This window comes from Taudactylus pleione, unplaced genomic scaffold (assembly GCF_031769625.1).
Source record: "Taudactylus pleione unplaced genomic scaffold, aTauple2 ptg000380l, whole genome shotgun sequence".
NCBI classification, from domain to species: domain Eukaryota; kingdom Metazoa; phylum Chordata; class Amphibia; order Anura; family Myobatrachidae; genus Taudactylus; species Taudactylus pleione.
Genome location: NW_028284781.1, coordinates 2,326,988 through 2,344,274, shown reverse-complemented (window position 1 = coordinate 2,344,274; position 17,287 = coordinate 2,326,988). Strand labels below are relative to the sequence as shown.

At 40.2% G+C, this 17,287-nt stretch overlaps 1 protein-coding gene across 3 annotated transcripts in view; it reads left to right on the top strand.

Moving 5' to 3' along the window:
* Nucleotides 1–17,287, top strand: part of ESYT2 (extended synaptotagmin 2) — a 170,987-nt gene that overhangs the window by 124,844 nt on the left and 28,856 nt on the right. Inside the window, exons 7-14 of one of the 3 annotated variants that reach the window (XM_088445431.1) lie at nucleotides 5,044–5,099; nucleotides 6,942–7,062; nucleotides 7,843–8,019; nucleotides 10,634–10,716; nucleotides 10,974–11,022; nucleotides 11,432–11,521; nucleotides 12,307–12,402; nucleotides 17,074–17,136. In XM_088445431.1, coding sequence (XP_088301557.1) covers nucleotides 5,044–5,099; nucleotides 6,942–7,062; nucleotides 7,843–8,019; nucleotides 10,634–10,716; nucleotides 10,974–11,022; nucleotides 11,432–11,521; nucleotides 12,307–12,402; nucleotides 17,074–17,136 — 735 coding nt within the window. Of the gene's footprint in view, nucleotides 1–5,043; nucleotides 5,100–6,941; nucleotides 7,063–7,842; nucleotides 8,020–10,633; nucleotides 10,717–10,973; nucleotides 11,023–11,431; nucleotides 11,522–12,306; nucleotides 12,403–13,895; nucleotides 13,998–17,073; nucleotides 17,137–17,287 lie in introns of all 3 variants that reach the window. The other 2 variants (XM_088445430.1, XM_088445432.1) reach the window with 2 other exon arrangements.

Below are 17,287 nucleotides of genomic sequence, written 5' to 3'. Positions count from 1 at the left end.
GGGGGGTTGCTTAAGCTTTTGACCCCTGTGAACCATGCTTTTGAGACTGTGATCTGACGAGATGGTCCTATCAGGTATTTTTTGCCATCAAATTCTATGTTTGCCAGTTTGTATAGCTCTACTCCTCCTTTCTACACACTACTATATGCCATCATTTGTAATAGCTTCTGGTCATACAGCATGTTATACAGATGTGTCCTTTTACACTGTGGCTCTAGTCACACAAACATCCAATAGCCCCTCACAGCGCACCAGGACCCATGCGACAGCTGCGCGTCTTTTTCGCTCAAATTATGGTTTTATTAACAGTCTTAGAACATCTGGAAGTGATAAAACTACATCGCTAGTGTACACTGACCACTGGGACTTACATTTGTATATCTGCGTGCGACTGAGTCTGAATCTGTGTAAAAAGGGCTCTGCTGTGATCAGCCGCGGCTTTTCCCTTATGCCAAGTTCCGTTGTGCTTCATCTGCGACTTTGTACATGTGTTATACCAATTCCCCTGTAATTATAGTCATAGCCTAGCACTGTGAGTGGCTTTTTGCTGCCTCTGTGATGTGATGCAAAATATAAAGAAATATACTGTATGCTGCTCATCTGGGAGTTTCTCCGTTGCGCTGAGCGTCTCCCACTGTGTGTTGCACAGATGCTTACTGTATGAGGATAGATCTGTAGTAAGTCTGTGGAGGAGAACATCTTTTTCTGGTGAGAATCACTATGTAATAGTTTGGGAGCCCTGAAGACAATACAATTTATGCTGCAAACTTCTCACTACGTTTTGAAGCCATTGCCAAACGGACCTATTTGCTAATCTAGCTAATTTGCATGGTGGGGGAGGATTACGTATCCTCCTTACCCATCAAAGTTCCAGTTGGTGCCTTTAAAATGCTACAACAGATGGGCACTAAGTTCATTTGGTCTGCTATAAAAATGAGAATCCGCATGGAGACAGTTTATAAACCTATTCAGGAATCCACTACTTATGATCTATTTTCTCCATTATTGTGGTTAAAACCACAACAAGAATAGTCTTCTTCCTACCTTGGCCCCTCTGAACTATAATGTCTAATACATACGACCGAATTCCTTCCTATCACCACCTGACGGCTCTATGGAATAATCCTCAAGTCCCTCCAAGTGTGAACACATTGGCAGTTTCTCATTGGACATGTCATAACGTTCTATTCCTCTCTGACCTTTTGCACTATTTACTCACCTTGCTGACATGCAAATGAGATTTGTTATTCCCTAATCCCATCACTATCAATATCTCCAGCTGAGTCATGTTTACAGCTCAGTGCGCACACACATATCCAGGGCCAATGTGACCCGAGCTACCTAGTCTTTTTCCTCTCAATGCTCCTCATTTAATTTCCTCTTTTATAACTTAACAATAATCGTGAAACATAATCGCCCCACTAGGAACATAATGAGCTAGGATGACATAGGTGACACTTTTCACTATGAACACTATGGCAAGATTAGGACTAGCATCTGTAAAACCTCTTATTTGTGTGAAAAATGCATACAAGATTTTTTACTGATGACATTTAGTGCCTAAAAGTCTGCACCGATGGTACTCTGGGCCTGATTCAGAGGCGCTCGCTGTTTGCGAGCGCTCACTCTGAATCGGGGCGGGGATTTTTTATTTTTTTTTCTCCTGCCAGCTCGCTAAGATGTGGGTGCCCACCCACAGCTTGTGCGAGCGGGCTGGAGATGGTCGCGATTATCACAACTATCAGTATTGTGAGGAGACCCTAAGGTAGGGTCTCAACACTCGCAATGCCGAGTGGACTTCCTGCTCTAATAGAGCAGGAAGTCCACTACTGACATCTCAAGTGATGTCAGTTGGGCTGCCCACAAAAGGCAGGTGTTCCTTCAGGAACGCCTCCATTTGTGCAGCCACCCCTCCTACCCGCCTACAAAACGGGGCGAGTTGTCGATCAACATCGACAGCCGCCCTGTTTTGTTGCAAGCCCCAAGTGAGTGAAGATCTCACTCGCTACGGGGCTTGCGCGTGCGCACTGGGCCACCATCGACCCGTTTGCGAGCACTATACGCTCGCGAGCGGGTCTGAATCAGACCCTCTGTCCCACATTTGGTGGCATTGTAAAATGTGGCAGTATCACACTAGGTGGTGCTAGTGAGCCATGTATTGTGTGTGGGACTGGAGGGACCCCCCCACACAGGTTAGAAAAGGAATTGTGAGCACACCTAGAGGCTGCCTTATGGAGAGAGCTCAGGTGAGGGTTAATGAGGCAAACCAGTCGGGCTGCATGTGGAAGCTGTCCAAGCAGGATGGTGGCAGCTACAGAGCTCGGTGTGCCTGGAGGCCAGTGGGGGCCAGGCTTGGCCGCTGTCCAGACCTGCAAGCCAGGCAAGAGAGACATTGTGTGAAGGCCGGTAGGTCGTGTTTTTACCTGTAAGAGACAGGATTGGGGAAGAGACTGTGTTATATTATCAGACTAGCTGCCAATTATAGTCAGAGTTCAACCAGTGAGGTAATGTCCTGCATGAGGGGCTAGATTGTTTATTATTTTGTTCCTGAAATGCTGACAAGTGAAACACCATTTATTTTCATTTAAATCTAAAGAACTGCATGTGGATATTTATTATGCACCTACCCACTGCACCACTGACTTCTCTACTGAGCTAATTACTCCAGATATCTATCAATAAATTTATATAACACTGCTCCTCACCTGTATGGGGTGAACTCAAGTGTTTTGTGTGCAAATAACTCTTTTGTGTGCTGTAAGTGTTTACAAAAACAAAGTATGAGTCATCTGCTGTTTGGAGTTTGCTCTTAGCGGTTCTATATTTTGCGGTTTCTTAAAAATCTCAAATATTAAACAGTTTTTGGGAAAAAATGATAACAAACTTGACTATTGCAACAGACTACATTTTCCTCATTTCTTGGACTGTTTTGCTTTGGTTTATGTAGGTTTTTGGTGTGGCAGTTACATTTATAGCGAAGAAATATTTGTGAACTAGGAATTGTGATAATTTCTTTTTTGTTAAGCGATAGTTGATTCCAGCTTGATAGTACGAGTAGGTCCTTGTTTTTCAGTATTATAAATGAATAGTGTACAAACTAGCACCCATGCCTAATCAAACAATTAAAATACAAGGTGAAAAAGAAAGTAAACAGAACTTTGTTAGAATAGTTTACTCTTTGTCTGATATTACTATTGTGGTGAGCCTGCAACTGCCACTCATTCAGCTCCCCTGCTAATGTATTATGTACAATGCTTCATTTGAAAGTTAGTATAGGTGATTGTATGTGTGCAGTTAAACTGTACACATACTACATAAATGCCTGTCATATCTATATAATAAGCAAAAAGTGTACATGTCTGTTTATCCTTTATGCCTGGCCAGAGATTTGTACCTATCTCTACCAAATTTGGCATGGTGGTGTAGTTTGACCAGGACTAGGATTTTGCCTAGGTTTGAACTTTGTCAGGGCCACAAACTCACACAATCCCATAAAACTGAGACACACTTAAAATACACAGGTTGCAGGGCTGAGGGTCTGGCTTCATACACATTATCACACTCTGGCAGGCTCATGAGCAGCTCAGCACACGATACATTCAACAATCTTTGATCCTGGCACCGCTTAGCATAAGGAGATTATAAAAAGCAGGGTAGAATGATCGCAGCCACATAGTGCCAGCGTGGACGGGGCCCCCTTCTGTCCAGGAATGGGACTCCAGTCTCGGTATTCCCCACCCGATGGCAGTCCTGCTAGACATGGTCTTCAATGTTGGTCTGCAGAGTGATTTCAGGGGGTGATTCAGCTGCGGACGCAGAGACAGGGATCACACCGATTATCAGGAATCTGCACATGTGCCTGACCCGTACTGCGCATGTGCAGCACAGGTCTGCGATCCTACACGCAGTCCGGCAGCAAACTGTCAGTGATTGACAGGTGGCTGCTGCTGTTTCTGGGTGGAGAGTGGGCGGCGACGGCCTCTGTCTCCCAAAACGGAGACATGTCGCCGCTGCCGTTGGGGCGTGGAGAGGCCAGGATCTCCATCGGCTGACAGAGATTTCCTGGCCTCTTTTACTCATCTGCGGGGGCCGGCTTGCGTGACCTCATGGTCACTCAGCCGGCTAGAGGGATCGCAGATGATTCGATGCTGCGTCCTTGGACACAGCTCGGATCAGTAATGCTTGCAGGCGGCGTGATGCCTCCTGCTGCATTACCATATTACAGCTATCGCAGCTGCTAACATGTTAGTATATCTGTCCGCAGCTGAATCACCCCCTCATTTCTGCAGTGATCTCTGAAAATCAAGTGATTTTGGAAGCTGTACTGATTTCTGTTATGTAAGTCATCCTGCTCCTGATATACCCAATTCCATACGCCTGCCTGCACTGCTATTTACTCCTAATCTGCATAGTTATCCAGGTTATAGGCAAGAACAATGTAAAAAAAATGAAAGCTGCAGGTGCACTTCTGGGACCAGTCTTCAACCTGGTCAACTCTGGGTATCCCAGCTAGTTTCTAATAGCCAAAGGAACTGTCAATCATAAATAGTAATATTTGGGATTGGTGCACCCTCATACAAATTTACAATATACATTATATCTTTCAGGCTTTAGGCTGTGCTTTCTAGCCATATCTTTATATAACTAGTTTTTTGTGGGGTTTTTTTACATGCCTTTTCCATAGTTAAGGATGCTTCCTGATGATATAAAGACATTATAGAAAAGCAAAGTAAAGTAGAAAGTTAATATATACAGTATATACATTGTAATAGTTGCTGGATGGTGCTTGTAAACTATTTGAAGATGGAAAACATACTTTTTTAAATATGTAATTGGGTTTATAGAACATGTATTGCTAATTGTGGCATTTTATTACACCAGCAATTCCTAAAGCCTAACTTGGAGCTAAAATTAAATTATACTGTACTTCTATCTCTGATGTGGCTGTTATGTAAGATAGGACACTTGTGTTACTTGTTTGTTCATTCAAAATTTCCACAGTTTTGCAGTTTTAATTTTTTATTCATATTCTTTCTTTTTCAGCTACTAGATATTAACTGGACGGGACTTACAAATCTATTGGATATTCCTGGTCTGAAGTAAGCAGAAACAAAAGACAATGTATTGATCGCCTCCAAAAATTGAATTTTGTGGCTTTTCAAAGAGACTCCCTAGATAGCTGCTTTTACGCCTATTGTGACAACGTATAATTTTAGTTCTCTGGAGGCACAAAGAGAAATTCCTAAAAAGTTGAACAAAATACATTGTAGCCCATACAGCACTAAGGCATGGCAGCTTCTACTTGCTGCAGAATACAGACATGTACGATAAAAAATAGATTACACCTAAGGGTGAAAACTAACTTAATTAATAGTTTTTTAAAGCTACAATAATTTGTCAATAAGAATTAGTATAGTTCCTCCATGTACAAATACTGCCCTTGATTTTACAGTATTTGCCATATTTTCTTAACAACCAAGACCTGTTGATTTGCTTTTGCATATCTACATGATTGTTTTTCAGAAACTATAACCTCTGTCTTTATTATGTGACAAACACCTGCTTTTCTGGAGGTTGACTATTTATTTACAAAGAATGTTAGATTCTTAGAATAGCTGTATCATGACAAGAACTCTACAAAGGAGATCAGGTATACAGGCATCGCTGAGACCACAATGGTTTTAACATGTTTACTGGTTAATAATGCATTTCTAGATCAGGATTAAGGTGCAAAGAATGTATGGTGCCATCTGTTTCATTAATATATAATATAAATACACTAGCTCAGTGTTCTACATAAGTATAAAGCACCAGGATTGAAAACCCTGTGGATACAGTATTCTGGATGCCTTACTGCCACCTTGTGGCTATGACAGGTCTTGTGTAACTCTACAATTTATTGTAATGGCTCTGTATAATAGTGAATACATCACCATATTGTATATATCAAATTACATTCTGTATATGAAGGCCAGATTTGATAAATGTTTATTAGCACTGGGATCCTGTTCAGTTTTCAAAATATAGGGAACACTAAATATATTGGTAGAACGATCTACATAAATGAAAGTACACCCATATCATGAACAGAGTAGAGGTTGCCATTTGACAAACCAATAGACTATCAATTAAATATGAAACACTAAGACACACTGATCTTTATCATTAACTCTATTACCCATAATGTAAAGAATCAATACTCGGATTCCCATGCCAGGAAAGTCTGCAATGCATTCTAATGATCACTTGTATACTGCTTTGACTTTAGTAATATTATATGGATCTTTGTTCCTCTGTCAGTACTTTGTCAAACACAATAGGCTCTGATGTGAGCGTGTGCTCATACAAATATATATATATATATATATATATATATATATACATATATAAAATAATTGTTTAAGGTCTGTCCCATGTCCTCAATGCGTGCAGTAGAAGCCTGGGCACACATCCCAATGGCTTCCACTGCCAGGGAAATGTGACAGACCTAAAAGAGGAGGACCGTCACCTGGGAACGAGGTCAGAACAAGTGGGAGCTGGGGTAGACAGAGTGGGGACTGGTGCACAGACTGAGGTGTCAAGGGTCCAGTGATGTAGTGTACACACACTCTGTAGATATATTTTCCTGAGCTTGATATAATGATAGGCATGAGTCCCAGGTAATGTATTTGTGGAACATAAGCATTATTTTTCTCCATATAATGTATTTGTGGAATATAAGCATTATATTTCTCACATATAAAATCTCTATATACTGTATGTTCCCAACAGTCCAGTTTTCCAGGATATCACAGAGCATGTGTAATCCATCTTGAATGTTTAGCAAACCATCTTCTTTGTTTGTTCTGTAAATTAACAAAAAATAATAATGTGGCTATATGCATTAACTGTGCCTAGCAATGTGTATCTGTATAAATTAAACAACTTTCCTTCTTTGTCAGTGGTGCCTCTGATACCATAATACTGGATATTATATCCAACTACCTGGTTCTTCCAAATCGTATCACTGTTCCTCTTGTGAGTGATCTGCAGATTGCACAGTTACGCTTCCCAATTCCCAAGGTGAGTAGACAAAGATATACTGTAAAGGAATGTTAAATGAGTAATTACGTGTGTGTATACAACCAGGGCTATTTTTCTGAAAGAATAGATTCAGGAACTGTGAGTGGAGCTCACAGTTCCTGAAGGCACTCAAAAGGTACTTTAAAATAAAACTAGGTAACGTGTGAGGAGGGAACCAAATAAAATTGAGGGGAGATGTATCAAGCCTTGGAGAGAGATACTGGAATGAGATAAAGTACAAAACAATCAGCTTCTAACTTATTTAACAGGCTGTGGGGTCTATTTACTAAGCAGTGTTAGGAGACAGAGTGAAAAGTGATAAGAAAGTGATAAGGTGCCAGCCAATCAGCTCCTAACTGCCATCTCACAGGCTGTGTTTGAAAAATGACAGTTAGGAGCTGATTGGCTGGCACCTTATCACTTTTCACTGTCTCCTAACACTGCTTAGTAAATAGACCCCTAAGTTTGAAACATGACAGTTAGAAGCTGATTTGTTAGTAATTTATCTCTCTCCAAGACTTGCTACATCTCCCCCTAAAAGAGCAGTCTACTGAATAGTGGATACTGCTGGGAGACTTGGCAACACCTTTTAAAGAAGCTGCAACATCAATAATATTATGTTTGGTAGGCTTTTTTAACATCATTTGCTGTTTTTCTTTGGCTCTTTAACTGTTCAAACAGTTCAAACAGTTACTAAATAAATGTAGTTGCATCTATTCTCCACGCAGAAAATGCTGTTCCGTTCCGTGATACCTGGTTTTCTTGTTTTCTTTTTATCAGGGTGTTCTAAGGATACATTTTATAGAAGCTCAAGACTTGATGTGGAAAGACACATATATGAAGGGACTTGTAAAAGGGAAGTCTGACCCGTACGGTGTTGTCAGGATCGGCAATCAGGTTTTCCAAACCAGAGTGATTAAAGAAAATCTAAACCCCAAGTGGAATGAAGTATATGAGGTACAGAGATATGCAGCCTAACTGCTGATTGTTTTACAAATGGCCGGTGGGAAAACCTATACATTAAGGGCCATTTGCCTTCTGTTGTGATGTCACATGCCTGTTTACATGGGAGAAGAGGATAGGTGTAGCACTGATAAATGCATAAAAAGTGAGAAGGCTGGAACTGATTAAATGATCAAGAATACAATTATTAACATAATATCATATATAATATACAAACTATAACAAATAATGACTGCAGACACAATGATGATCCACAGCAGGAAATGTAGTTAATATTTAAATGTAGTAGAGTTTTTTGTTGTGGGTAATGCTATGTAGGTAGATGTTTATGTAGATGTAGCAATCTGTTGCTGAATCAGACATACATACTTATTAATATAAAGTAAAAAAGTAAACTCATGGAGTACTGGGTGGATTAAATTAATAGATCATATAGCCCCTCTAATAGTGATTAGAGACCACTATGTAAGTAATTGTCATTTGTAACAGGTACTGTATATTGTATTAAAATTAAAAGTCAGGCAGCTTACACACAGCGATCAGCAGGACAGACGCCTCTATAAGTGGTAGTAGAAGTAGAAGTCCACTGTGCTGTTTCTGTTAAGAAGTTGGCAAGCCGATTCATATAAGGATGTGCAGGGTTTGATAGTCTTCATTCTAGCACCATGCACCTATAAGAACCCTTGCAGTTCCTCTTTCCTGCCTGGGGTGTCACTCTATACTCTAGTTTGTTACATCAGCTGAGTGTGCTAGAATCACCAGAACAGAGAGCGATACCACAGGCAGGAAAGTGGAACTGCAAGGTTTGTGATAGGTGCAGGGTGCTAGAATGAGGACTAGTGAGAGTGTAGTAGTGGTAAAGCTCACCCGCTATAATCCAGAGGATGGATTTCACTCTCCATTGGTTAACTGGTACAAATGAAACAAAATCAATCCTATGGTCCACTTATGTTCATGATGCATTTAATATCTAACTTGGACTCCAATGAGCAGTACAGACAGAAACAGAATTAAGCGTATCGTCTCCCTCCAGAGGGTACGAGCAGAAATACTTGTAAGTGTTAGGAGGCAGGTTGCTCACGGGTCTGCAATCGAATAGCACCCTCACGATTCAACTCACGGTTAATTGAATCTGCCCCTTTGAAGTAATATTTTTACTTTTCAAGAGCTAGCTTTGGGAGGGTACCTGCGTATAAGAACAGCCGTCTAGTATGGAATGTGGAAAGAAAGATCTATGTTTCAATCAAATGTTTTCTTTCACTCTTATAATATTTCTTCTGTCATGAACACAACTGTATTAACACAATTTTTAACAACTTAAAAAAATACTGTATTTGTTAATACCACAATATATTTTTCACATACATTAATAATTTTTTTTTTGTCCTAATTTAATCAAGGCCCAGTTTCTCCTAAACATTTAAAACTGTCTTTTCAGTCTGTCCTGTTATCTGTAGAGTCCCTAGCTGCTGATGTCCCTCCTTACTCCTGTGAGAACCAATTCATTTCTTGCACGAGGCCACCTCTATTGGGCAAGGATTGCTACTCAAGCCTCGCAAACCTCAAGTTTGAAATAACGTTTGCCAATTTGTGTTGATACCCACTCATACTGAAGAAGGGAAACTGCAGAACGCTTTCTTTTAGACATGCTAACTTTCCGCCCCTTTCTGCTTTTGCCGCCAAAGTTTCTCTTCTTCATCATAAGGAAAGTGTAGTTATTCTTTTTATATGAAACTTCTCAATCCTTCTAATCCCCAAAATTGATGCCTTCATAGACCCTTGACACAGGACAAAAAGACACATCACAAAGCATACATGTTGTATAGTCTGTGACATCTCTAAAGGCTCATACACACTAGACGATGTGCTGAGCGATATTGGTGAAAGATATTGGGTGTACACACTGAACGATATCGTTCAGTGACGTCATCCTGCCACATCCCTGAACAGGCACTTTCTTTGATATCGTCAGATTGACCTGCATGCTTGCATGACAGCAAACATCGTTAACGACCTGCGGGAGAGCACATCGTTGGTTGTTTGGTGCATACACACTGGACGATATGAATGATATCGTTGAACAATATCGTTATCTTTCATATTGTTCACTTTTATCTAGAGATGTGCGGGCTCGAATTTATTCTGTTCGTATCGCCAAGTTCAGATGTCTCTTATTGGCTATCCAAAACACGTGACAGCCGGATAACCAATATGATGCCGTTTTTGAAATCCGAACATATCCTAGTACAATCGAACCGCACATCTACTTTTATTGCCTAGTGTATGCCCCATAACATTATCATTGCCTATAATTGGAATCATATACAAAATTCTTCTGTTACTGCAGAGATTTGGTAACATATCTCAAAAGTCTGGACTTTCCAATGCTGTAAGATAAACATTACCCTCCACCCAATTAGTATCTCCCCTATATTCAAAGCCAACTTCTGTGCAGCATCCTTTCCATCAAGCATACTGGAATCTTGTTCCGTGAAGGCATATGAATAGCTAGACAAGTAGAGTAGAGGAAACCCATCTACTTATATAGGGTGGTGGTGAGTATTTTAGCATTGCTAAGTACTCACTCTAAAATGTCTAATTTTTCTAGGCTTTAATACATGAGCATCCAGGTCAAGAACTAGAGATTGAACTCTTTGATGAAGACACAGACAAAGATGATTTCTTGGGCAGGTAAATCCACTTACAGACAATTACTATATTTCATTGTACATTGAAGGCAGACATTTTTGGGCAGATTCAGGAGAATGTGCCGCAAGCATTCACCTAGAGAATTGATAGGCTGCATATTGGTACAGTCCACAAAATGGCTTCCTCCACAGTGAGAAAGTGACCGATGCACAGGTAAAGGTTCAATTTATAGAAAATACACATTTAGATTCAATATTCGGACTATCAGAAAATCTTATTCTAATCCTATTTTCTTCCAGTCTTTTGATTGACCTGGCTGAAGTGGAGAAGGAAAGAGTGGTGGATGAGGTATGCCAATATGTTTTTGTTACCAGAGAATTATACAGAAATGCTAATTTATCCAGAAAGACAGTTTATTTGAAGCATTGAAGAACATCTTAAATTAAGTTTTCATATACTTATTTTTAAAGGAGGATCAAAATATACTTTGAATCACTTTGGAACAGGTACCATCATGAGCCAAAATGTAACTGAGTAATTTAAGGCAGAGCTCAAGCAGTGTAGTATGAAAGCCAGCCTCTTCTCTGCGCAATGCACAATGTAGTGTAGTTTTCCATTAGAGAATAAAAATGTACCAAAATACAGACAAATCAGCACCCACCAGAGCACATTAAACCGATAACTGAACAGACAACATTACAGTTGAGATTTTTTTTTTTTTTTATTCAGTCTATAACTTGTTGTTATCTTTTTATAGTGGTTTACACTAGATGAAGCTACTACTGGAAAGCTTCATTTAAAACTAGAGTGGCTTTCACCAAAGTCCACTACAGAGAACCTGGACCAGGTATGTACACTATGTAAATGTGGAGACTGAAACTGGTTCCTCTTGCAAAGCATGAACAAGAAGTACCAAATGTTCTGTTGACTATATAAATAGACCATACCAGCTGACAAGTTGGGGAGGGGGATCATTTTATACAAAATTAGCCTCACTTGATTCACCTATGCTTGCTTGAGATTTACCAGACCATACCCATATTTAAGAAACTACTCCACCACGGTTGTAAGGACTAAATAACATTTATTATGATATAATTGCAAATCGTTCTTATTCTTTTGGAATTGTTGTCTATCTTCTGTAAGGCCAAGGACCCATTGGCATTTCATTCGCAATTCGCAATTCATTAACAATTTTTAACTAGTAAAATGAAGAGCAGTGTATGACACATTTGCGTTACTAGCATTTTTACATTGGGATCTCACGGAAGGCTTGCCTAATGCATTTATCCATGGTAAACACATTGAATAGATATGTTCCAGAAGCTATAAGCTAACCAATGCTAGTAACAGCAGTAGTGGGTATAATGACATTAGAAACAGAACATTAAAAAATACTAGTACAGTGCATATAATAAATACCAGTCAGTGTTGGGCTTAAGTGCCTACATAGTCTCTGTATTGGGATGTAAAGCAAAACCGTAAATGTACATATCCAGTGAGTCATGTATTATAAACTAATGTTATTTTTTTGTGATGAACATTTATGTGTGTGTGTGCTCTGTAGGGACTGTTGCTTTGTGTGCATTGTTTGTGTATCAAGACTTTTTGAATACGGTGTTTTATGTGTAGGTTCTGACCAGCATTAAAGCTGACAAGGATCAGGCGGATGATGGCCTGTCTGCGGCTCTGCTTATTCTGTACCTGGATTCAGGTAGAAATTTACCTGTAAGTAACTTTAGCATCTAGTTATTATCCTGTGCGCAAAAGTCTGTCTACGATATCTAAATATTCCTCCCTTGGTTTCAGGCAAGTGTATAACATGTTCATTTGTCAGGAGAATGAGAATTTAAAAGTGAAAACATTCCACAGATAATTATTTCTGTAGTTACAAATCAGGGGTCATTGCATGGAGAATATAGAAAAATTTAGCAGAGTGTGCAAAAATAAAGCAAACATTTAAAAGATGAAGAGCCTGGCAATTCGGGTGCACAAGAGGAACCAGTTCGGGTCCACAAGAGGAACCAGAAGCCGTACAGAACAAAGTAATAGAACTGTGATAAAGATTCTGCAGTCACCAATACTAGGCAGTACCACTCCTTCTGGGACTAGATAATGCATTGGTGAAGTTATCTATGATTAACAGGAAGGAAGGACATTTATAGGTAACTAGGGCCAGGTATCGGCACCTTGTTACAGGCAACATGCGGGTGCCTGCTACACCTTTAGGTCAGATGCTACAGCCATAGAACATGCCTGTGGTTTAGCAGATAGTATGTTATTCAGTAAATGTAGGGACAAAATGTTTTAATCCAAACAGGTCCACTGAGCTTAGATTGTGCTAATCTTACAGCTGTACAGTATGTACTAGGTAATAGCTTTCCATACAGACACATTATTAAGAACATGCTGCAAACAGTTTAAGGTTCCTGTAACAGATTATATAACGTTTTTCCTTAATCTAGCATTGGCTAAAATGTTTTTACAAAAGCCTGGTAGTATTTTATGCATCATGTATGATTTTGTATTCATGAAAACTATCCTCTAAATGATTGCAGATCAGAAGGCAAGTATGGCAGGGTATCATTTGGTAGTGCTGTGAGTCATATCTCAGTGGTCTTTATTAATTTGCAGCTACAGCGATTATATAACCAATATATAATAAGTATACTTTGTAACCAACCAGTAGCGGTATGTATAAAGCTGATTATTATGCCTCAGTCAACATTAATACACTGAATTGCATCCATTTCTACATTAATACACTGAATTACATCCAGCTTGCTTGCCTGTCCACGGAAAGTGTCACGGGACCTGCAAACATACATGATACTGTACAACCCATGAAATGCATGAAAAATAAAATCCCAAATAGATTCACAGAAAATGATGTATGATTTTTAATGAAGCTGCAATAATATAAAGCTTTGCAATAATCCTAATCAGCATTCCTTTTCGATCACCATGTTTAATTCATCACCTCCATTTATTTCATGATCATTTGGTACAATTCACAAATGTTTCCACCTCCAGAGAAGTTTGTTTTAAAAGATTCACGTCTTATCATTGTTTGTATGCTGCTAATTTCATTGTTCCTATTAGAGCCTTCGTATTAAATGTATTTCTTTTTGCTTCAATGCTTATTTTATTATTATTATTGTTTTATGTTTCGCTTTGCTTTGGTCATTCTTTGCTTCCTTTGCTCATTACCGTCTTCCAAGAGTATCTACGAGGGGAATTTGGGTTGTGGATACTTGAAAGAGAGGAAAGCTTCTGGACTGATCTTTTGTGAAAACACCTCCTCCCTGTATAGAACATTGTTTGTGAGTTTCTTGGTGGTGGTTGCTGAGTGCTGCAATAAACATGCATGTGTGTTACAGTGCATGTTTTCAGCATGTCTGCATACTGTTTCCAATGTGATCAATCAAATGAATCTCAAATATGAATGAGACTCTGAGAAAATAAAACTTTACAATAATTTATACATTGTAACATATATTTAAATACCTCCAATTTACTCCTGGGAAAGCGGCCATATGTTACCTGTAGCTTTATATACTATAAAAGGACAACAGTGCAAGTGCATATTAGCCTATACTATTTTACAGTTCAGAAAAGTAAATATAAATATTTAATGGCGAAAAGTTTAGGGAGCAGTACTGGAGAGTTCCACCTGGAATCTCTTCAGTAGATTATGGGCATAATTCAGCACGTATCGCAGCTGCATAATAGCACGCAATGCAGCTGCAAAAATATGCGAATGTCTGCCACCACTCAGCCAGCATAGAGACGCCCACTGCTGCTTTCTCACATCTGTAATACCTCACAGTCCTGCGTATACATCGGTACCATCAGAGAACATCGGTTCATCACGCACAATTACAGCAGAATTGACCTGTCTTAAGAAGATGCAAAACTCATCGCGGGTCGATGGTGCCTAAGTGCGCATGCGCACAACGGAGGCGGCTCCGTCGTGCGCATGCGCAAGACCCGAATAACGACGACCAAGCCGTTGTTATGGGTCTTGCACCAAAGGGGGCATGCTGTCGATGTTGTTTGACAGCACGTCCCCTTTGGTGGGCATGCCAGGGGCGTGGCTGCCCAGACGGAGGCGTTCCCATGGGAACGCCTACCGTCTGGGTCCGGCCCCACTGACATCACTAGTGATGTCAGTAGGAGTGCTTTTGGCTCTGATAGAGCCAAAAGCACTCCTGGGCTTGCGGCAGCGAGACCCTACCGCAGGGTCTCGTCGCAAGCCCGATGGTCGCGATAGCTGTGGGTGGTCACCCACAGCTATGCGAGCGGCCAGGAGGCTGCTCCAAAAAGGAGTAGGGACGGCCCTGATTCAGAGCGAGCGCTCTGTCAGAGCGTCCGGCTCTGAATCAGGGCCACAGTGAGTACTCAAGCTGCGCATGTAATCGCAGTGGCCAATTTATGCAGGCCAATGTAACGACGTTCAAACGGACAGGCACTCCTGCTTTTCTCTCAATAATTTAAGGGGCTAAACCATGCTGGTTTTGCCTTCCAAATTATTGCCGCTTTAAAAATATGGGCAAACTTGCCGGAACCACCCCCGTGAATGCAACTCGCAGGCTATTAAATAACGTCCTACGTGTTATCAATATATTACCAATTCATTTTGTCTCACCTAAAGATTGAATGCTGTTGTCTTTTGTAATACTAAGAAACCAAAATATGGTTTATGTCGAGAAACATACAGTAGAGTGAATGACGAACCGTCAATTAGTAAAACAGAGGAGTTGGAGGCGAGTGGTTTAGGGAGCATTGTCTGGTCCAGGAATGAATGGGCTTTTGAGATCGACTGTCAAAGGTCCCTTTATATAATAATCTTCGCCATATTTTCTACTTTATATTACATAGGGGTATAACCGTATCTTATTGGGTGAAGTTTTAATCATCTTTTGCTGATCATTGGCCTTTTATCTGCACCACCTCATTTAAAAAAAAAATTGATTGTGGTATTTAACCATGAATTAATCAGTTTGTCACATTTTATGCATTTAATGTGAACCTAGACAGGGTATTTTTTTGGAGATCAGTTGAATTAATCAGTTGACTGGTTCCAAATTGGCAGTAAGACTATGACCCTCATTCAGAGGCGGTCGTAAGCGGCCGCTCGGCTGTACGCATCCGATGTTTCCAAACCACGCATGCGTACGGTTAGTTGTGCGCATGTGCGTATGAGACCTTGCGATCCAAATGCTGTCGATCGTACGGCTTACGAGCAGGAAGTGGCTACCGAGAGTTGATTGACATGAAAGCCGTTTGTGGGTGGTGACGGGGGTGGTGGTCTAAAAACGCAGGCGTCCCTCACCGTTTTCAGGGTGTTTCAGGGGCGTACATAAATTTCCTGCTACGACCAACATAGAAGGCCGGAAGTAGTAAAACGTCACTCTGCGAGCAGGTTAGAGGCCTGGCTGATCGTACAGCTTGAGGTTGGGTATGTGCTCTCTCAAGCCCCAGAGTACAATCGATACTATCGAATGTGACTGATGTTATGTCTGATGTTTCTATTTTGTGCCACACAATGCAAGCAGCTAATAATCGTTTGTTGTTGCTAATAACACTGCTAATTGGCTTGTAATTGATTCAGTTGCATTTGCATTAGCGAATAATAAGAATAAATAAATTTCATGTGGATGGCTTATTCTATGCAGTTTTTTGTTAATTTTTGGTGTAATTTGCACACAACACAAGCGGCCGCAATCATCAGAAGAAAATTAACATACAGCGACTGACAACGATCGACTCGATCGCTAACTGCTATCACTCATTGGCTAGAGGAGGTGCTTTGTTCATGTATGGGCATCACTTTGGTTGCGATCGCCAGGCCGTGCAATTGTTTTTTTTTCCGATTCTCGATCGTTAGGCGTACGACCAAGCGGCCGCTTACGACCGACTCTGAATGAGGTCCTTATGTGTTTTGGATGTAGGATTTTAGCAATGGTTCCTTGTCATGATATGTTGCATTGTTTGGCATCTTACAGATTTTTTACATATACATCAGTAGTTTTTCTTACCAAGCAATGACTATAGAAAACATTGAAACCCAGTAAAAATGTAGAACCATTATGACTTGTGGTGACCTGTTCAGTTAAGAATGAAAATTTGTCACAACGCTCTACCACATGAAAATGTGTTGTCGACCATCCTCTCTATAATAGCTTAAAGTAATCTGAACATCATTACAGTCGTCTATTTATTTTTCTATTGCTGCATTTGTGAAGTACATCTCTCCTTGTCTTTGTTGTGTTTCGTGTTATGTCTGTTCTTTAGTTCAGTTTGTTTGTCCCATGTCCTCCTGTGGTTAACCTGCTAGAGCAACCTCATAGCATGGTTTTATTAACCCTACGTGTGTTCATTTTTCCCTGTTATAAGAATAATCCATTAGAAATTAACCAGGATGGCATGAAGAAGTCTGCTGTTGACAAAGCTAAAAAGGTAACAAAATCTAGTTAAAACCTTTGGACATAAAAGATGGAATCAAGCCAGCTAATTTTTAATTATATGAATAATATGTTTTATAGGATAGTATACATTTTCGTCATAAAGTAACAGAAGTCTGTGTGACTTTTTATAATTGACCTATCAC